The sequence below is a fragment of the Hibiscus syriacus genome, unplaced genomic scaffold (assembly GCF_006381635.1).
Source record: "Hibiscus syriacus cultivar Baekdansim isolate YM2019G1 unplaced genomic scaffold, ASM638163v2 tig00110450_pilon, whole genome shotgun sequence".
NCBI classification, from domain to species: domain Eukaryota; kingdom Viridiplantae; phylum Streptophyta; class Magnoliopsida; order Malvales; family Malvaceae; genus Hibiscus; species Hibiscus syriacus.
The window spans coordinates 6,446,289-6,468,542 of NW_024062743.1; the positions used below are offsets into that span (position 1 = coordinate 6,446,289).

Genomic DNA, 22,254 nt, shown 5'->3' on the forward strand with positions numbered 1-22,254 from the left:
TGTGATGCTTTAGTGTGATAGAGGCATTAGGATTTCACCCCTTTCTCTTACCAAAAAATAGCCTATCCTCTTGTTTTTTTACCCCTTAGATAGCCAATTTGAGCAGAATCCTTTTCTTTGTTTTTCACAATATTAACACGAGCCTATTTTATTTTGTTTTTCCACTTTTTTACCCTTTTCAGGACAAATATGAGGTTGTTTCGAAACGAAATAAAGATAGGAATGTTTGGAAAAAAACCAAAAAAATGTTCGAAATAGTGTCGATCAAACAAAACAATCTAGAAAATTTGAATGTTCGAAATGAAAGAAAAAACAGTGTATTTTGGTTTAAATAGTGTAAGAATTCAGTGTAGAAAAAAGCAAACAGTGCAGTGCAGATTCAATTGAGTAAAAAATACAGTGCAGAGAGAAACATATTCGAACAGCAGAAAAAAAGAGAAACATTCGAAAAGAAAAAAGACAAGAAAACATGAGAGTCAATAAAGCTTGATTGTTTGATTTATTGTTTCCCTTTCTTTGATTTTATCTCCCTTTGAATAATTCTTTGGAATGATCTTCTCTTTGTCTTGAATTTTTAAACCCAAATTTTTGGCCTTTATCATACCCGAACCTTAGCCGCATTATAGTTCTTTTTAAAGACTTCTTGACTATTGCATCACGTTCATAATTAGTAGTGGAGATTAAATTTATATACAAGCCTATGATAATGCTTTGATTGGTTTGGCATTAGCGATTCTTTTACATGAAACACTTGAGCGGATTGAGGGAACCACGGTGAGGTACTAAGTCTTGTTTCTTTGAGATTGACGAATAATTGTAATGTCATACTTTGCTTAAACTTTCTTTTAGATGTGTCTTTTTCTTGATTGCTCTTGAATTTTATCAATTGCTATGATTTTGATTCACTTGGAAGTCTTGGGAATTTTGAGAAATTGGGATGGCAATGTAAGATTTTGATTCATTGATCGAGAAATGCTTGAGGACAAGCATTGAATAAGTGAGTGGAATTTGATGAGTGTTTAATTTCGTTATTATTTTAGTGTTAGTCGCTCCTTGTTCGTCGGTTTATGTTGCTAAGTTGGGAATTTTGTGTTATTTTCTGTGCAGGACAATGGATTCCATAAACTATGCTAAAAATGGACGAATTTCTGAAGTTTTTGTTTTTCTGGAATCAAGGCTGAACTAGTGGGCATGACTTGGGGCATGACTCCGTTGACGTAGCGTCTAGTCAGAACATTCTAGAAGGTTCAGTTAACATTTTCGTGCAAGTAGAAGACTCGGTCGCAATTTCCAACATAAATTTAAGAATTATCTTTATTTTTGGGATTTTATTCAAACAATTTAGGGAATTATCTTTTGTGTTTTTTAGGGATTATCTTGATCATTTTTAGGGTTATAGGAAGCTATAAATATCCCTTGGGGTAAGCTTAGAACATATCTTCCACCTTTTTTTACTTTGTTCTTGTTTACTTTAGTTTTACAAAATTTCATTTTTTTTTTTACTTTTGTTCTTTTTTTATTTTTAAAAGTTTTCTTATTTTATAATGTTAATCTTGATTTATATCATGCTCAGCTAAGTTTTTCTTTCTTTATTTACTTAGTTTTTCTTATTATAAAATGTTAAGCATGAATTCAGATTAGCTATGTTATCAAGTAATAAAAGGTTGCCATTAATAGGTGAAGTTCAGTGTACTCACTCGACGAGATAATTCCACTTTGGATTCAGTGCCTCTTCTTTTCGAGACAGACTCCATTTCAGATGGTGATAGTAGAGAGTGGTTCTGGGGCACCCACTCTTCGGACGGTATAAGGTGTATGGTTACATTTTCATTTGTATATTAGTTAGACTGTGAACATACTATTAGTTCATATTGTACTTTGGACTTGTGATTTGAGACTTGTGACTATTTTCACTTTAGAGATACGCTAAGCATAATAGCTTACACCCTTTTGGTTCTCTTTCAAATTCTCAGATTTAGGCAACCTGGTACTTGGAAGGTTATGTCATTTAATTTCAGAGAATGATGTAGTGTTACCTTGATTGTGGATATAGGAAGGAAGCAAGTAAGACCTACAGCAAGATAGGATTCAAAAGTGGTGGTTAGGTAGGTAAATGAAAGGTATAAATATGTGGACTAGAAAAAAAACAAAATAAAAAGAATTGAGTAAAGAAATAAATGAACTGTTTTTGTATGGAAGCCATGGTGATGATTGAATGAATGAAATGGATATGGTGATAGTGGAATGAAATATAGTATGAACTCTGAAGCAAGGTAGACTCAATGTTATAAAGAGAAAAACCCCTAGCCTTATGTATTCAATAGTCTGGGTCATAGAAAAGGACTTGGCCCCTTTGATTATAGAACAATCAAGAAACACAAGTATCAAATAGAAAGATTGACACCACAAGAACTAAGGCATGATAAGTCGATAAAGTTCTAAAATAACTTGAAAGAGAATTATCACAAATAGGATTTAAACAAAATGGGAGATGCCTTAAAAATGCCAAGGCATTGGAAATTTATCGAAAATGAAAGGGAATGGCCAAAAAGACACACAAAGATTTGGCCATACTTGTGTCTTAATGAAGATAAATGATTAATTAATGAAAGAACATGTCTAAATGCATGGTGATGGATTGACTAACTCCATCAATGCATAGAACTGTTTGGTGATTACTTTAGTTGAAAAAAGAGGAGTTGTTTAGTGTTGGAGTGTTTTGAATGGGTGAACTTAATGCTTTGGTCGAATAGTGCTTGTGATGCTTCATCTTGGCACCAAATTGAATAGATATAGGCCTTGGCCGAATGGTGAGGTCCTTTGGATGTTTGGCACATAACTTGATGTCACATAGAGTGCACATTTTGTATGAATACACATGCTTACTTTTTCAAAGCATATAACCTTCCTTGGATACACATGACTTCCTATGCCCAAAGGTGATGATGGTTCAGTCATAGAAGGATTCTTGGCACATGGCTTGTGTTAGATGCCAAGGTAAGTGCTTATGTAGCTAACTAGGCGAGTTGTATCAAGGTAGGCTTAAGATAGCTAGCTAGTGATACTCTATATACTCAGCTACCATCTTAGCTACCCTCAAGCTACCTTTAGTCCCTAACTTAACTATTAACTCCTCAACTATTTTTCAGTTCGATTCAGTTCCCCTTAAGCACATTTAGTATCCCTTAAGATCCTTTTAGCTATTTGAGCTAGCATTCCTTATCATTGAGCTAGTATGAGATTCCAAATCTTGTGTTCATTGTTCCTGATCTGCCATAGTTTACCTTATCATCTAATTCACCTACGTGAATCATGAAAACAAGTAATTAGATATGAAATAAGCTAGAAATGCAATGAATGCATGTTGTATGCCTAATACATTAATGAAAATGATATGAAAGCTAAAGTTAACAATGTGTAACACAAGATATGCATTAATTAAGCTAACTAATGATGTAAATCATATAATATGCTAAGCAACCTAGGTGATATGCATAACACAAAGACTATAGTATATAATTATTAATCCTAGTATAAAATGCATATCATAAGATGTGTAGATGATATGATAATACATAAAATGCATAACATGATAAGTAAGATATGGAATTATCAACCTTAACATAGTGTAAATCATATGAATGACATAATGAGGTAAGATGAGCATAGTATAATGATCATAATATAAGGTATGATGAATGATATATGCAACACAATAATATAAAGTAATTGTAAAGATGTGAGAGGTAAGTAAAAGATCCATTGTCTTTCATCCTTGTGGTACAAGATAAAAGAATTATAAACATTAGTAAGTGCATAAGTAGGAAGACATCATCCCTCATTCTTTTAGGCGATTTGTCCTCAAATTGAAGTTCATCACCATTGTTTTCTTCTTCGATATGGGAATGGTTGAATCAATACTTCTCCCTTCAATTCAAGTGCTCAACTCTCTTTGTTCATCATGCAACATTATAAAAGAAAGATTTTTGAAAGAATGGTTAGTGTAGATCATATCTTGTGCCAAATGACACTTCCTAGTCAATTGTCCTCCCGAATAAACATATATCTCTTGAACTCCACCATGGTTTACATTACCTTGTCTTGAAAAGGTAAAAACCTTTTTGTAACCTCATTTTAAAACTCCATGTCCTTTGGTTAAATGACTCGTCTCTTAAAATTCCTTTCTAAACCCATTTGTAGTATTATGTCCTTTTGGAACTTCTTCTTTACTTGAAACGCCATGACCATTAGTGAATGTACTTGTTTCTTTACTTTCCTCCTTTGGATCATCACAATTCTTGACAAAAGTACCCAACTATTCAATTTGTCCCTTTAACTCATAATTTTTATTGGCAAAAAGGCTTGTCTGTTTGGTTTCGACCTCCGTGGACTTTGAATCATCATGGTTCTTCTTCAATGCCTCAAAGATTATTTTCATGTGTATTTGATCATTATGAACTAGTTTTGGTGACAAAGGTGCCAAAATGATCTTTCTATCTTCATGCTTAAAGGAATACTAGTTGGTGTAGCAATTATGAATCATTTCCTTGTCATAATAGCACATTCTCATAAGTAAGATATGGCTTGCATAGATAGGGACCACCTTATACAACACCTCATTCATGTACTTGCGAATATTTAATAGAACCAACATTTTTTGTCACATTGAGTTCATTTCCATTTTTTAGCCATTGTAGCCTGTAAGGGGCATGGTGCTTCAAAGTCTTCAAATTTAACTTTTCCACCATTATAATACTAGTCACGTTAGTGCAAATTTCACCATCTATAATCATAAATCATACCTTCCCATTGAGGTTGCACCTTGTGTGAAATATATTCTTCCTTTATTGCTCCTCACTTGCCATTTGTGTGTTGAAAAGTCTAATGACAACAAGTAGTTCCCCATCTACGATAATCTCAATCTCTTTTTCGATTTCTTCAAGTGCTTACTCATCTTTTTCTTCTTCATAGTTAGATGAAATTTCTCCATTGTCAAAAATCAACATCACATTCTGATTTGGTCATTGATTATCAATATGACCTTTTCCTAAGAACTTGAAGTATTTGATATACCATGTCCTTTTAGAATTCACTTGCTTGTCTTTACCCTAACCATTATCCACATTGGTTTGTTTTAGCTCACAAATGTTTTCTTGTGTCCTATAATTATTTCATTGACTCAACTTAGATGTAGATGAATTGTTTCTTCTAGTGTTGGTTCTCCTTTTGATTTGTCTTTCTACCTTCGTTGTCGTGTTCACCATTTCGTTCATTTGAACATGGTGCTACAATTCAACAACATTAGCAATTTCACGATTCAAACTAGCCAAAAATATTACCACTTCTTCAATGTTGGCACAAATCATGGCAACTTCCATCTCCTTATAGTAGTCTTTAACGCTCATATTCCTTTGTTTGAGATTTTGTAACTTATGGAACAAGTTATGATGGTAATGCACAAAAATGAATCTTCTCTTCATTATACCTTTCATCTCATACCAAGTATTGATGGATCTTTCTCAATTTCTCCTTTGAGATATTGTTAATTGATCTTACCAAACCAATGCATAGTCAATAAAATACATTGCTTTCATCCAGACATTCTTCTGTTTTGAGTAGTTGTGACACTCAAAGATGTAACCCACTTTTACTTCTCAGTTCATATATGCTTCAGGATCAACCTTTCCTTGAAAAGGTGGATTCTTGACTTTGATCATTAGAGAAAATTCGGCCTCCTTGGTTCCTTAGAGCATTTATTCTGAAGTCTTGAGTAGATGTGTTATCAACTTCAACATCTTGATCTTCTTCATAATCTTTAGGGTACTCCTCTTTTTAACTTGATTGTCTTCTTAAATTGTTTTGAGTATTGCCTCTTGAAGTCTTGATTCTATCAACCCTTTCATTGAGAGGCTCAAGTTCCAACCTTAGCAATCTCAACATCTCTCTTATTGTTGCTTGTGCGTGAAGATTTGGTATAACCCCTTGACATGAATTCTTTGAACCTTGAGACATTGTTAGTGAAGATAAGAAATATAAAAGAAATGTGTAGAAGGACCTTACCAAAGTACACTCACGAAACCTTTCAAGATCACTCTAAAGTAAATGGTAGTCAGCTACTCGTGTTTGCACTCAGGATTTGATTGACTTTTATTTATTCCTCTGCTAATCTCACACGCTCAAATGCATTTTACTACTCATTTATCTCTTATGAAGTCCTTTTGAGAATCTGCTCAAAACCCTATCAAGATTTTGTACTTTGTTGCATTGGCTGTAAATATGATAGGGTAGGAAAGAAACAAACAAAATTATTGAAAAGGTGACTCAGAATATGAAGAAAAGAATGAAAGATGGCTTCAAGACTTGACGGTGACAATGGTGTTGTAGTGTTTTTATCCCTTGTACTTATTGTGCTTTCCTTTGGTATTTCTTTTTGCTTTTGCATTTGAACTCCCTTTTGATGATGCTTAGAGTCTTATTTGCTTTGCTTTGTTCCTTGGTCATTTTGCACTTATCTTTTTCCACTTTTTGTCTTTGCTTTTCTTTTCTTCTTATAAGGGCTTACCTTGTGCACTTGCTTATTCCACCAAACCTTTGAATACCGCTTGATGTAGTGTTGCCTTGATTGTGGATCTAGGAAGGAAACAAGTAAGATTTGCAGCAAGATACGCTTCAAAAGAGATGGTTAGGTAGGTAAATGAAAGGTATAAACAGGTGGGCTAGAAAAAAAAAATAAGAATGTAGTAAAGAAGTAAATGGGCTATTTTGTATGAATTTTATAAAGAGAAAAACCCCTAGCCTTATGTATTCAATAGTCTAAGTGGTAGAAAAGGACTTGACCCCTTTCAATATAAAACAATCAAGAAAAACAAGTATCAAATAGAAAGGATGTACGCCATAAGCACTAAGGCCTAATAAGTCGATAAAGTTCTAAAAGAACTTGAAAGAGAGAAAATTATCACAAATAGGATTTAAGCAAAATGTGAGATGCCTTAAAAATGCTAAGGCATTGGAATTTTATAGAAAATAAAAAGGAATAGTTGAAAAGGTACATACAAATTCAGCCATGCTTGTCTTAATGAAGATATATGATTAATTAATAAAAGAACATGTCTAAATGCATGGTGATGGTTTAACTAACTTTTCCTCGATGAATAGGATCCTTTGGTGATGACTTTGGCAGAAAAGAGAATATTTGGTTCGTCCTTCGAGTGCTTTGAATGGGTGAACATAATGTTTTGGCCAAATAGTGCTTGTGATGCTTCATATTGGCGCCAAATTGAATGGATACAAGCCTTAACCTAATGGTGAGGTCATTTGGATGTTTGGCGCCTAACTTAATGTCACAAAGAGTGCACATTTTGTATGAATGCACGTGGTTACTTATTGAAAGTACATGACCTTCCCTGGATGCGCATGACTTCCCACGCCCAAAGGTGATGATGGTTCAGCCATAGTAGCATGCTTGGCACATAGCTTGTGTTAGATGAGAAGGTAAGTGCTTAGGTAGCTATCTAGGTGAGTTTTAACAAGGTAGGGTCAAAATAATTAGCTAGTGATACTTCAACTACTCAGCTACCATCTCAACTACCCTCCAACTACCTTTAGTCCTAAGCTCAACTACTCTCTAGCTAGGTTCATCTCTCCTTCAACTCCTTTAGCTATCCTTTATGCTCCTTTTAGCTATGTGAACTAGTATTTCTTATCTTTGAGCTAGTATGTGCTGCCAAAGCTTGTGTTCTTTGTTCCTGAGCTATCATAGCTTGCCTTATCATCCAATGCACTTATGTGAATCATGAAAACAAGTAATTAGATAGGAAATGAGCTAGGAATACAATAAATGCATGTTGCACGCCTAAGACATGAATGCGAATGATATGAAAGCCAAAGTTAACAATGTGTAACAGTACATATGCATAAATTAAGCTTAGTAAAGATGTGTATCATATAATATGCTATGCAACCTAGGTGATATGCATAACACAATGACTATTGTATATAATTACTAAGCCTAGTATAAGATATACATAATAAGATGTGTATATGATATGATAATGGATGAAATGAATAACATAATGAGTAAGGTATGAAATCATCAACATTAACATAATGTAAAGCATATGGATGACATAATAAGGTAAGATGAGCATAGCATAATGATCATAATATAAGGTAGGATGAATGATATATATAACATAATCATATAATGTAAAGTAATTGTAAAGATGTGAAAGGGTAAAAACTCTTGTTTCCTTCATTCTTACGACACAAGATGAAATAATGATGAACATTAGTAAGTGCATGAGTAAGATCACTTCAAAGAAATTTTTATTTTCACTATGGAGTTTATTCGGGTTCCCTTCGTCGAATATTTATTTATTAGTTTTGTGTTATGTGGCATTGAACATTATTATTTTTTGCTTTAGTTAACGTTGGCATTTAATGATTTATTTTATTATTTATATTATTATTTTGGCTAATGCAAATTCTTGAAAACAATAAATGCGAAGGGTATTTTTAATACTTTTTTATTTAATTTTGGGTTTACTTTTAGAAACAAGATAAGTGAGCCTTCTGGATCCGACTAATTACCTCTAGATCAGATAAAAGGGTTATATTAGACATTTATTTTTGTATTAAGCATTTGACGAATGCTATAAGGTCAAGGCTCAAGAATCAAACGGTAGAATAGTTATTTTTAGGGATTCAAAAGCAATTCGACTTGAATTCATTAAATTTATCAAGTGGTCTTAATAGTTAAAGTTATTCAAATTATATCGAAAGAATGATTCAATTTCGAGAGAGATGGAACAGCTGCAATTTACTTAATGTTGGATTTTCAGGTACAAAATTTACTTGGGTGTAGCGTCTACACGGGTGAGAGGTATTAACAAGAAAGACTCGGTTGGATGCTAGTTAACACAATGGTGATGACGGGCTTTCCGAAACTTCAAGTGGTTAATATGCGAGACTTTACTCGGATCATCATCCGGACTAGATAAATACCAATGCGACAAGCATATCGGCGAAAGAAAAATGCCCATTTAGATTTGAAACAACGTGGTTTACATCGAACTATTTTTCCATAGTTATCGGTTTGATCACCAATTTTTTAATTAAGTGCGCTTAATCCATTACGTTATCAATTTGTTCACTTTAACTCAGTCAGTCGTTAACTTCCATTAATTCATTAACGGAAGTATGAGTTAGTAATTAAAAATATAAAAAAAATCAAAAAAACCCACGTGTAAGATTTCTTCTTCTTTAAATCCAGTACCTTCAAATACTTGAAAATATGGAACCACGGAAGAATCTCAAACATAAAAAAAAACGAAGAACCCAAGAAATACTTGAAAATACGGAACCACAAAAGAATCTCAAACATAAGAAAAAAGAACCCATGAAAGTCTGAAAACTATCGTATATATGCATTGTCGTTTTGTCCCAACAGACTGCTTATCGATCGAGCTTTAACCATCCTGAGCTTCATCACTTTCTTTTGATCACTTCCTTATTTCGACAATGGCGGCTGCAAATCTTCCTTCTTTTCTGCATTATCATTCGATCGGTTTTTAGCACTGGTGATACTCCTCAGCCTCCCTTTTCCCAAATGATGCTCACAAAACGAGTAACCGACGAGTACTTGTTGGCAACACCGTCATCCCCTTCCATTAACTCGACTACACCTCGAACCTTCTACTAATGCTTCGTTTCGACCTCTGATATTTTTCCCACTCTTTTCATTATCGTTATCTTCATGCGTTATTCTCCTTTCTTCAATAGAAACGCCTTCTCTCCTTAACACCAACTCCCCTCAACTTTATTCAATGCAACAAAAAAACGACACCCTTAAATAATCAACATTATATAAAAACACTATAATTGGTTTTATAACTTGATGGGATAGAGTAAAGGGTCTAGAAATTTTTTTGATTGTGGGCACATGTATATTAATGTCAATGTACATCCGTCACTGTTGGGAAAAGAAAAAAATAGTCATCTGTAGAGGTCATGGAGGAAATTTTTAAAAAAAGTAAGCGAGCGGAAGGTTTAAGAATATTTTTGAACAAAATAAAATATTGATTTGAAGGTCGAAATGCATTCAAAGCTCGTCGAACTTTATCCATTCAAAAAGGTGCAATGGTATTAAGAGAGAGGGTTTGGGATTTTTAGTTTTCAAGGAGACGATCAAGCTCATTATGTTTAATTATTCTTGTAATAATTAATTTTCGAATACATAACTTCTAAAATTAACAACGATTATTTTATTTTAATCATGATTGAAATTTTGTTTTAATTGATTATCGAAGTTTGGGCGGATTGCTGCCGTTTGAAATTCGGTTGATATTTTTAGTACATTTTACCTCCACGGCTCCACCACGAACCCCCCCCCCCCCCCCCCCCCGCGGACAGCTTCACCACGATTCAAAGTCCAGCTCTCTCGGTCTCGACCGAAGCCAAAGAGGCAGGCAGCTTTACAATTGCCCCATGATTGCCGCCACAGCACTCTCTCTCACTTTCTCTCTATATCCGATGTTGCGAAAAACCCTTTTCATTCTCAAAAGCTCTCTACAAATCGCAATTTCTCATTCTCAAAGGCAACTAAAAACAACAATTCCTATACTTCGCTCGAATCGTCACGGCAAAAGCAACCTAGGAAATCTCGGTCCCCTCTCCCTCGCGAACCTGTAAATTTTTCCGAATCTAACCCGTCTTTTTCGCTTTTTGGCCGGTTAAGGTACGTTTTTTTCTGACTGATAATAATTGTTAAACTTGCTATGTTGGGGAAGCTTCAAACATTTGAGAGTCCTTTTACTTTGTTGTAATCTGTCTGAGAGGGTTTTGCAGAGATGGGTTTAAGATAGATGAGCTTGGTTTGTATATTTTATCTATCGCACTGCCTGCTGCTTTGGCTTTGGCTGCTGATCCCATTGCTTCATTTGTTGATACAGCCTTTGTTGGCCATTTGGGTACTCTTATTTTTATTATTATGATTATTCCATCATCTTGGTATTTATGTTCTTGTCAAGCTTTCATTTGTAGCTTTACATGCTAATCACACTTACCATGTATTTAGCATTTTCCCTAAAATTGAAATTGAACAGTGGCTAATAAGTTTTGGGTTTTGTGGTGCAGGGTCGGTTGAATTGGCGGCGGTTGGTGTATCAGTATCAATATTCAATCTGGTCTCAAAATTGTTTAATGTTCCTTTACTTAATATCACAACATCTTGTGTTGCTGAGGAGCAAGTGTTAATTAGTAAAAGCAATTATGGTAATTTAAAGTGAAAATATATTAAATAAGCAATTACAATTTTATCATGATATTATTTTGTTTGAACTTTTAATTAACTTGGGGGTTTTGTTATGATTAAGATGGTGAATTTGAGCATCAAGGCAAGAAAGTTCTTTCTTCGGTATCCACTTCTCTGGCACTTGCAGCTGGCCTTGGCATTGCAGAAGCAGTTGCACTTTCAGTTGGTTCGGGTTTCTTACTGAATATCATGGGTATACCTATTGTATGTCACGCTAGCTGATGATGTATTTTTGTTATTATCTTTTGAAAATTTTAAGGTCTGATTTGATATATCATCTTATTTTGTTTCTTTCCTTTCTTTTCCTTACCTTATTTCTTAGGATTCACCAATGCGTGGACCAGCTGAGCAGTTTCTGACATGGAGGTCCATTGGTGCCCCGCCTATTGTAATTGCACTTGCTGCTCAAGGCACTTTCCGTGGATTTAAGGATACCAAGACACCTTTGTATGCCATTGGTAAGTATTGCAGCGGGCCTTCTGTGTCAATTTCTTCCTTTGCTGCTTATTTGAATTATGTTTTACTGCAACACAGCTCATTTGTGGAGTCCAAAACCTGGCCAGCTCTATTTTCTTATCGGCAAAAACCAATGATTTACTAGCATATGAGAAGATTTATAAGATTTCTGTTATTTAAGAATTGCTGCACCCCAGCCAGTAACCAATGACCAAGAAAGATTGAAAAAGTTTGCTTGACTTGTGAGCAGAGCAGATCAGAGGCTACATTTTTACCTTTATACTTTTTCATTTTTCCACTTTAAATGTGTAATTTCAGCTTCTCATACTAACTCATTTACCTATTAGTTTGTAAACAAATTGCCTGTCATCCCACTATGGTTGATTTTTTCCAAGAAGTAGCTCCTACTCTTCTTGAATAGCATTCTTCCCTAAGAGAAGTATTATAGTTTATAGCCTGTGGAACAAATATCAGGCTATAATGTTAGTCATTGTTTGATGCAAGTAGTTGATTTCTTCCTTGAATTAACTGGTGCAGGCAGCTTACTAAATGCAATATTGGATGCAATCTTGATATTTCCCTTTTGGTTTTGGTGTTAGAGGTGCGGCAGTTGCTACTATGATTTCTGAGTACGTCAAAAATGTGGTAAACTTAATGATTATTGTATACTTGGCTCATAACATTTCTACTAATTCTGAATTTTCGGTTAATATTTTACTTCTACTAAACCCTTTTTTCTCTAACTACATATTTGATTGCCATCATTCTTCTCTGGGAGTTGAATGGGAAGGTTGCACTGATCTCTGCAAATGTTGACTGGTGAAAAGTTCTCCTCTACATTAACTCTGGTACATTTCTTGCCAGCTAATTTTAGCAATGTTCTGTTTCGTTGGATGCTCCCTAAATACAAATTTGTGTGTCAGTTTAAAGTAAATAGTCCAGGTTTATCTTATATGGAAGAACATTGCAGCATAAAAGTTTCAAGAGAAAAAAAGAGCATCTTTGGAATGCATTTTGTACAATATCATCATATTAGGATGTATTAGATTAGTAGCTCAAGTAATTTTTGCTCTAAAGGTATCATAGTGAAACCTGTTCAACATAATTCTATTTGAGGTTAGAATATCTTAGTCATACAATGTCTTAGATGAAGGCTAACCGTAGCTGTTATTTTCTTGTTGATCTTAAGTATTACTTTGAGTGTCTGCCTATTTCTTCTTATAGTTAAGCCACATAAAATGAGCCTAAAAAACAGACAACCTCTAAAGTACTTCAATTTTGAAACAATAAAATTTTAGTATGGAAATGGTTATGGTATCTGCAGGTGGACTTCTTATAGGCAGGACAATAGCGACCCTTGTAACTCTGACACTTGCAACATCACTGGCAGCTAGGCAGGGCCCCATTCCTATGGCTGGTCATCAGATTTGCGTTCAAGTTTGGTTGGCGGCATCTTTGCTAACTGATGCTTTAGCACTCTCTGGTCAGGTACCATGTCCTGTGTTTTTCATTACGAAGGCCCAAATGTATATTTATGGAAATACCATATAAAGTAACACTAAATGGAACCTGGTTTTTCTTTTAAATCTACTTATCAATCATCTTTTCGGTTTCTGCAACAGGCTCTTCTTGCCACTAATTACTCCCAAGCAAATTATCAACAAGCTCGCGAAGTGATTTACAGTGTTCTTAAGGTTTATTAAACTTAGCTGTCAATTTCTTTGAAATTAATTTCCCTTGCATCTAACTAAGCTAGTTTTATTGTATTGTCCCTTGAGTTTTGAGCAGATTGGTTTGATAACGGGATTTTCTTTGGCTGTCGTCTTATTAATTGGATTTGGAGCAATTTCTGGCTTATTTACAACAGATTCAGCTGTTCTCCAAATTGCCTGGTCGGGTACTTTGGTAAGTAACGTTGTATATGTTTACAAGAACTTGTAGATGGGTTCTGGTTCTCAGAATCTTTTTGAAAGTTAAAAGAGTCTCTAGCCACCTCGAAACAGCAGCTTGAGTTTTTTGGCTGTATTCGAGTGAGTTCGGTCGAGTTGTTAACATCAGAGGAATCTGCTTTCCAACACGTGCATCAAGTGTTGTGACTGGTAGGCTATCTAACATTGATGCTATTTTGCATGCAGTTTGTCGCCGGGTCTCAGCCAGTGAATGCCATAGCTTTAGTTCTTGATGGGCTCTACTACGGGGTTTCAGACTTCGAATATGCTGCTGTGTCTATGGTTGATTTAACTTCCTTTCATGCTAACCTATGACTATGAGTTTTGCTGTAATAATCTTCGATAAACTGATATATTGCACATATGTGATTGTGTAGGTGGTAGTTGGATTGATCTCATGTGCATTCGTAGTGGTGGCTGATTCTTTGTTCAGTCTTGGTGGAGTGTGGACTGGCCTATTTCTCTTCATGACCTTGCGTGTGGTTGCTGGATTTTGGAGGTAACCTAATCTGTTAATTAGGAAAGGAAAAATAAACATCCTATGAACTTGAAATCTCATCAGATGAGTGGATTGTTTAATGTGCTAGGTTGGGTACAAAAAGTGGGCCATGGAAAATGATTTTTTGTGAGATGGATAGAGGAAAGGGATAAGATTAAGAAGAATGCATCTAAGTAGGCAGGCCGAAGCTTTCAAGCTATGAGAAGGTGGTGGAAAGCAGCATTCATATTTAACTTCTAATTGAGGCTAATTGGATTCAGAATGAACACAAGATTTGCCAGACTTTTAAGATGGCATCACCCGGATACAAGTCAGAATTGAATTGATTCCACCTATGTGAATTTGTTTACAGCCCAGGTTAATGTATATACTTTCATATAATTGAACTTTGATAGTACATTTATTCTCTTTATCAGGGCTTATTCTTATCATATACAGCATTCATAGTATTATCATAAACTGGATAAATTGTTGAAGAGAATTGCCTAACAAAGTAACAATACATGATCAGAAATGAATCTCATTTCTTATTTGTATCATTAACCATACTATTGCGTCTCCAAAAGTACAAAAAAAAGATCTTAGAGAAAAGGCTGAAGAAAGATAATAACTTACAACACCATAGGTAATTGAAAAACACAGTCAATCTTCAAATCCACCCTTGGACTGATGGACCACCTTAGGAAATCTTCAGTTCATGCGTTACTGGCAGCGACTGCAGGTTCAATACATCAACTAATGCTCAATTGTCATGAAATAAACACAACCTTAAGAAACATCAAAGTTGAATACTTTTTCAACGGTCCACTCCAGCATCACAATTTTCTGTCTTTAAAGAATCAGCAAGGAAACCAATAAGTCCAACAGAAGCCGAAGAAATAAAATGTAGTGATACCAATTGTTTTTTTTTCTTTCTTCTTTCGATTTTTTCCCCAGCAAAATCTAGCCATTCAACTTCTGATGGCGCAAAAGTATATCACATCATACAAACAGCAGCAGCATATAATGTGAATGTATACACCAAGCTGCTGGTGACAAATTTTCCAATATCTACCTATAAACTTTTGGTACCAGAAAAGCATTTAACTTGATTAATCATGAAAAAGAAAAGGATCCATATACCCCTTAGCCAGGTTAAAACATAAACATAACAAGAATAACGCTATATCACGATTTTTCTAAATCATTGAAAGGAAGAACAATATTTTTTTCCTGGACGTAGATGAATATGAATCATAATGCTAAAGAACAGAACATTACAAACTGATTTCAGGTAAAAGCTACCAAAATCCTTCCAAGCACATCATGTAGCTACAAACCTTTTAGTCCACAATCTTACCTCCATCATGCCCATATTACACCTAAATATAGAGAATCTTCATCATGGCCTTATGGTATTAAATTTTATTTTAATAAAGCCAACTACAGAGCATTTCATTGTAGTGTAACAGGCAAACATGAAATGAGGTGCAAAAGGAAGAAACTAGTGTCTCCAAATAGTAAAAACCCTGAAACCATCTAGCATTATCCATAAAACACGCATCAAAAACAAACAACACTGGAATTCAATAAAACAAGGTGTATTAGCACATTTAGTCCATAAACAACAAGAAACTAGTTAATTTAGTTATGCCAGAAACTAGTTAGTTATCCTTAGTTCATTTGGAACATAACAAATCAAATAAAATACAAGTAATTACCTATCATGAAATAGGAAGCAATTATTCGATCCCAACAGACCTGGCAACTTTGTACCGTAACTTCCTATTCAGATTTTCCTGGAAAAAGATTTGTTTAGAAATTAGCCTGAAATGAGCTTATCCAAAAATATATAGCCTGTCATACACAAAGGAAACAACAATAATAATAAGCTCACCTGTTCAAGAACCTTAGCGGAGCTGGCTTCAACGAGCCTGGCCAAGCTTTCGGTCTTCAAAAGCATTTTCTCATATAAATCCTCTAATCCACCGGTGTAGTTAGTGGCTTCCAGTCCGATTAACCGGCTCAATCTCCCAACATGCATTCCCTCGGCGCACTTATCCAACAAGGATTGATCCTTCTCCGTTTGTTTCATTCCAATTAAAGTCTCCTCATTTCTATCTTCATTCATGGGTGTTGAGCTCCTTAACTCGCAGCTCAAAAAGAGTAGCCCGGAAGTGGGGCTAAACGACCCGTAATGTCCTCTAAAGGCTGGTCCAATGTTAACGACATCGATTGACAGCGGATTAAAAGAGGGTCTGGCCGATTGGAAGTGGAAGGCCCGATACTGGTGGGATTGAATGAATTGGTCTTGTAGGGGAGTGGTGAAGAGGAGGAAAATGGACGGAGGGAAAAGGGAATCGGGATCGGAGTTTTGGATCGGAAGGGAGATACCGGGGGTGGAGGAGAGAGAACGAGTGACGCAGAACTCACGCATGGAAGGGCGGAGGGGGGTTTTGCGGCGGGAGGAGAACCAGCCGATGAGGGGTTTGTGGTTGAGGTGAGTGATAGAGGAGAGTCGGGAGGAGTCAACTCGGCTGTGTGAGTCGTAGAAGGAGAGAAGAGAAACAGAGGAAGCCGAAGACGGTGGCGACGAGTTGCGAATCGGGAGAAGATTGGGCAGAATCGTCGTCGGGGAGAGTGGAAGGGACGACGTAAGTGACGTGGCCGAAGACGCGACCGTCGACGTCGGCGGCGGAAGATGAGAGGCGTTGGATCATGGAGGCGAGAGTGGGACCTGACATGGCTAATTTATGCAATGCCAGATCGTCCATGACGTGAAAATGGTGGTGAGGGCAACAATTCCTGAAACTAATTTCTCAAGATTAATGAATCAGGCAGATGAGTTTTCCCTTCTCTATCCACACTTGTTCTTGCTTATATATTAATGGCGCTGTTGGTCCTCTGATAGACCTTGTTAATATACAATGAATTTTACTTTCTCTGGTTTTACTCACCATAATTTTAATGTTTTTAATATGTTCATTGAACTTTAGACCTTTAATTTTTTATTATCAATAAATGATGATATGAATTATTTTATTATTTTTTTCATACATGTCATATTTTTATTAATATTTTAATATTATTTAGGATTATAATAAAAAATAAATTTAAAAATATTAAAATATAAGTCCAAACACTAAAATTAAAATTTCCAACCCCGCACATTCAAGGTAAAGCTCTCTATTTTTTTCTTTTTGATTTCTTTGCTAAATGGTCAATTTCTTACTTTTTATCGGATTTTTTTGGTGTTGAATCATTGATTAAGTCTAAGTAATTCTTCTTCTCTTTGATGTTAAATCATTGATTTCTTTGATAGAATTTTTGTTGTGCTTGGGGTTTGGTTTTGAACTAAAATCCACAAAAGGTTAATTCCATGGTTGTGTTGATTGGTTTGGTTGAGGGTCGTGATAGATGAACAAGAGAGTGAGGGGTCGAAAACTGGTCCTAGATTTGTCAAGAGGTAAAATCTAATTTCTTGTGAGGTACTCAATTCAAAATATGATTTGCCGATAGAATGGCTTCCCCCAATATATTGTCATACAACCCAACACTTATCAACAATGAGTTCATCATTTATTTTAAAGTTATATTTTTCCTCTCGGCTATACTGTTCATTTGAGGAAAATAGGGAGCTAATGTATCGTGAATTATGTCATTATTCTCACACACCTCTTTTAAAAATTTTGATATGTATTCACCACCTCTATTGGATCTAACCCGTTTAATGCTTCTATCTAACTGATTCTCAACTTCTACCTTATAAATAAGAAAGATGTGCTCATCTTCATCTTTAGTTCTAAGGAGATATAATTTTGTGTATCTCGAGAAATCATCCACAAAAATGATGCAATAGTATTTTCTTCCCTTACTTCCAGTGTTTCTAAAGTCTACTAGATCAATATGTATAAGTTCTAACAGTTCAATTTTCCTATTAGAAACAGTCTTAAAGTGAGGCTTAGCATGCTTGGCTTCTACCCAAATTTCACATCTGTTAAAGCTAGTTATGTCTAGTTTAGGCAGAATATTCATTTTTATCAGTTTCTTTAAAGATTAAGGGGTTGTTTGTTTACTTCAGAATGATTAAGCGCTGAATGATTCAAATGCTGAATGATTCAGAGGCTCTGTATGAATTAGTTCTAAATGTGATATGTTGTTTGATAATGTCTCTGAATCATTCAGAATGTACTTCTGTGCTAAATATTCAACATTGTTTTACAGAATTAGTTAGCATTAAATCATTCAGAGGTGCGAAACAAACGCGTTGAATGTTGAACGGTTCAGCATTCAGCGCTGAATGGTTCCATTAAGAGTCAAACAAATAGCCCCTAAATATTCACATGTCATAATTTAACATGCCACATATCAACAGATTCAACGGTGTAAGCAGAAGTGGTAGCTTTATTTTCATTCAGTTGAGTTTATATGACAAATAAAAACCTGTTTAAAAACCTTTCCCAACATAATCACCATTTCGAGAAAGTACAAGTTTATCTTCCTAAAAAACCTAACTTAATGCTTGCCTTATTCAAAAGTCTGCCACTAATTAAATTTTTACGTAGGGCATGTACATACAGGACATTATTCAGGGTTAAAGTTTTACCAAAAGTCAGCTTGAGTAAAATCTTGCCTTTACCCAGTACTTCAGAGCTGCTAGAGTTCCCCATGTACACAGGTTCACCTTCGTCTCCATCCTCGAACTCAGTGAAAAACTCCCTCGTTGAGCAGAAATATCTAGAAGTGCTAGTGTCAACGACCCACTCAACATTGTTATCAACCAGATTCACCTCTGAAACCACTGTTGCGATGACATCAACATTGTTATCCGTAACGTTCAGCTATGGTTTGTTCTCATTTTGACGGTCGAAACGGTGTTAACACCGGTAAGATTTGTGGCCCTGACTGCACATATAACACTTGATGGATTTGCCTTCAGCCTTGGTCTTTTTGTTTTAATACCCCTTTTTATGGTCCTTTTATACTTAGACCCTGAGGCAACACCAGATTCAACCAAGTTAGCTTTAAAGGATAAATTACTGATAGAGTTAGTAACCTTATCTTTTAACTGATTAGCCTCCTCTATTTTCCTGTGGCCCACCATCTCCTCAAGTGAAATGTTTCGCTTTTTATGTTTTAGGGAGTTGCGATAATTGGACCAGGACTTGGGGAGCTTCTCGATCAGAACGTTGGCTTACAACACCTCACACATCTGCATTCCTTCAGCAAGGATGTTAGAGACCAGATTTTCATAATCATGGGCTTGGTCCATAATAAGCTTGTCATAATTCATCTGGAACCTCATTCACTCGCCCATAATATACTTCTTGATGCCTGCATCATCAGCGACATACTTTTACTCGAGTGTATCCCATATGATCTTGGCGTTCTTTTCTTTGAAGAATATGTCAAAGAGCTTGTTAGACATATGGCTTAGCAGATGGCCTCGCACCGTCTTGTAACCATATTCATACTTCTCGGCAGTAACAACAACGTCAAAAATGAAAACGACATCGGGGTGTCATCACCAACAGTAGCAGTTGCAACTGGAGTAGTCCCCGGAGTAGGTGGTGGGAGCTTCAACATCACATAATCGAGATAAAGTTGCTCAAGGAATATTAGAATCAGCTGGGACCACCTTCAGTATTGGAGCCGTCGAGTGCATCGAGTTTGGACAAGTCAGGGATAAACTTACTTAGTGGTGTCGACATTTTACAGTAATGAATTAGTTTCTAAATTTTTGGAAATGTATAATGTAAAATTTACATGTTAAGACTGATAGGATAAATAAATAATAAAGAACGATCGAATCAACTAAAATGGTGCCGTAGTGGAAACCACTACCTTAGAAAGAAATTCGCCCCGATGTGTGGAATAGTTGCTTTAGGCAGATTGTCCCCCGAGGTTAACACAGTAGCTCCGAGAATTTGTACAGCCGAAACTGGAGTGGGTTGTTGGTTATATTGCTCTTTTGAATCACCAAAGGAACTCTGAAAGTTTCAGGAAGCTTTGAATGTATTGAGATAGATACGAGAGCTCAGAAGCATTCAAAGCTTCTCTATTTATAGGTTGTGCGTTAGGAGCAAAATGGTCCGTGCATCAGATTATTTCTAATTAATTTCTGAATTAATCCTTTGTTTGGAAGTTGTTATCACAACTAGTAAACTTGGCCTTAAATCAGTCCATGTTCGAAAATTTAAAATCTAGTCATTTTTAACTCATGCATTTATATTCGTAACTCTTGCATTTACTCTATAGTCGGCTTGATAAAACATTCAAAACATAGCATGATACTCGTCCAAGTTCACCAATGTTTCACAAACACTTAATTCCAGAAAATAGTTGTTATAGATTTAATTTTTAGAAATCAAAACATTTCACACCTACTTAATCAGCTGTTACCCTCTGTAATTTAAATCATTCAGACCACTGCAACCTATAAATATCAAACACATTTCTTTTACAAGTTTTTATGCTAAGAAAATTTTAGAATTTTCTCTAATTCAACATGTATTACCTCAACCACGATCACATCCAAGAGCATGAGATGATACGGATAGATAGCGGCGGCAACAACGCGGAAGATTACCCTTGTTCTCCATAACTCAATAAGGGAGGGGAGAATGCACACTATTAATACACAAGCCAATGATATTTCCCATTTAATGTGGGATAGTGTATTTCGCGTTACAACATTTTTTCTACTTTAATCCCATTCAATTCAATTACTAGAGATAAATAAGCTAAACTTTTGTTTATTTATTACTAAATCAATTGATATAATGATAATCTAATATATGAATAAACACTAAATTGGGAACTAAACATATATGTACCACTAATTCCCACTAAAATACACTTTTAGGCTTAATTGACATGCAAGCTTCAACATTTCCCATTATTTCAATTTAGTCTTTAAACTTTCAATTATCACTTTTCAATTTTCAATTGAGTTTCAAATCAAATCATATTTTACTCTGACTAATATTAATCTTTTAGGCACAAAATTAAAGGCCTGATATGAATAAATTAATCTTAAAAAATAATCCATTCTCATTGGACTCCGAAAATTTCTAATTCAAAATTTATTAGTGTTACACTATATTATCGTAAGATGATACACACCGACTAAGAGAACGTTTGTCGCTACAATATAGACACGTTGAAGAAGAATAAATAAATATGATACGTCTAAAGGCCTAATATAAAAAAATAATATGATGTTATATATGTAACGTACCATCGATTACTAATGAAGCATAAAAAGTTTATTGACTTTAGAATCTTTAAAGGAATTTCAATGATTAAATAAAGTCTTATTCTACTTAGAGATACCGTATTCAAGTAGTTATGTTTATGGGGTGTGTATGTTGTCAGTAGCTAAGATGATGTACATTATTTTATTAAAAAAAGGTAAATTACACACTTACTGAACTTTACTCTCTCTTATTTCACTCAACGTACTTTCAATTTTTTTAATTTGCTCACTGAACTTTAGACATTGAGTTTTTTTGCTCACTCTAAAATGATGTAGATTATTTTATTATTTTTCTCATATGATGTGTCATATTTTATTAATATTTTTAATACCAAATATGATTAAAAAATTTTAAAAATTAAAATTATACCCTTAAATTATATCTAAATTCTTAAATTATATCCTAAACACTAAACCTTAAATTACAACCCCACCCACCATCACCCTTGACAAGTTCACCCCTCCACCGGCGATTACCCTCCCACCAACGTACTTTAGACATTGTAGCGTGTAATCTCTTTCTTCAACGTGTCTATATTGTAGCGACAAACGTTCTCTTAGTCGGTGTGTATCATCTTACGATAATATAGTGTAACACTAATAAATTTTGAATTAGAAATTTTCGGAGTCCAATGAGAATGGATTATTTTTTAAGATTAATTTATTCATATCAGGCCTTTAATTTTGTGCCTAAAAGATTAATATTAGTCAGAGTAAAATATGATTTGATTTGAAACTCAATTGAAAATTGAAAAGTGATAATTGAAAGTTTAAAGACTAAATTGAAATAATGGGAAATGTT

The 22,254-nt window shown here is 35.0% G+C and overlaps 1 protein-coding gene and 1 pseudogene across 2 annotated transcripts; one reads left to right on the forward strand and one right to left on the reverse strand.

Moving 5' to 3' along the window:
• The window catches only part of LOC120126186, a 30,121-nt pseudogene extending 15,530 nt beyond the window's left edge, over positions 1–14,591 (forward strand).
• Positions 859–17,022, reverse strand: LOC120126018. 2 transcript variants are annotated; one of them, XM_039144324.1, is made up of 4 exons: positions 16,092–17,022; positions 15,928–15,993; positions 2,467–2,475; positions 859–869 (listed from the first exon to the last, which is right to left on the reverse strand). In XM_039144324.1, exons 1-2 carry the CDS (start codon positions 16,629–16,631, stop codon positions 15,937–15,939), a joined length of 597 nt encoding a protein of 198 aa, XP_039000255.1. In that variant the 5' UTR covers positions 16,632–17,022; the 3' UTR covers positions 859–869; positions 2,467–2,475; positions 15,928–15,936. The 2 variants fall into 2 exon arrangements, with proteins under 2 accessions (XP_039000255.1, XP_039000254.1); XM_039144323.1 differs by lacking the exons at positions 859–869; positions 2,467–2,475 and adding an exon at positions 14,676–15,040 and having other exon boundaries at positions 15,916–15,993.
• Positions 17,023–22,254: the final 5,232 nt, after the last annotated feature.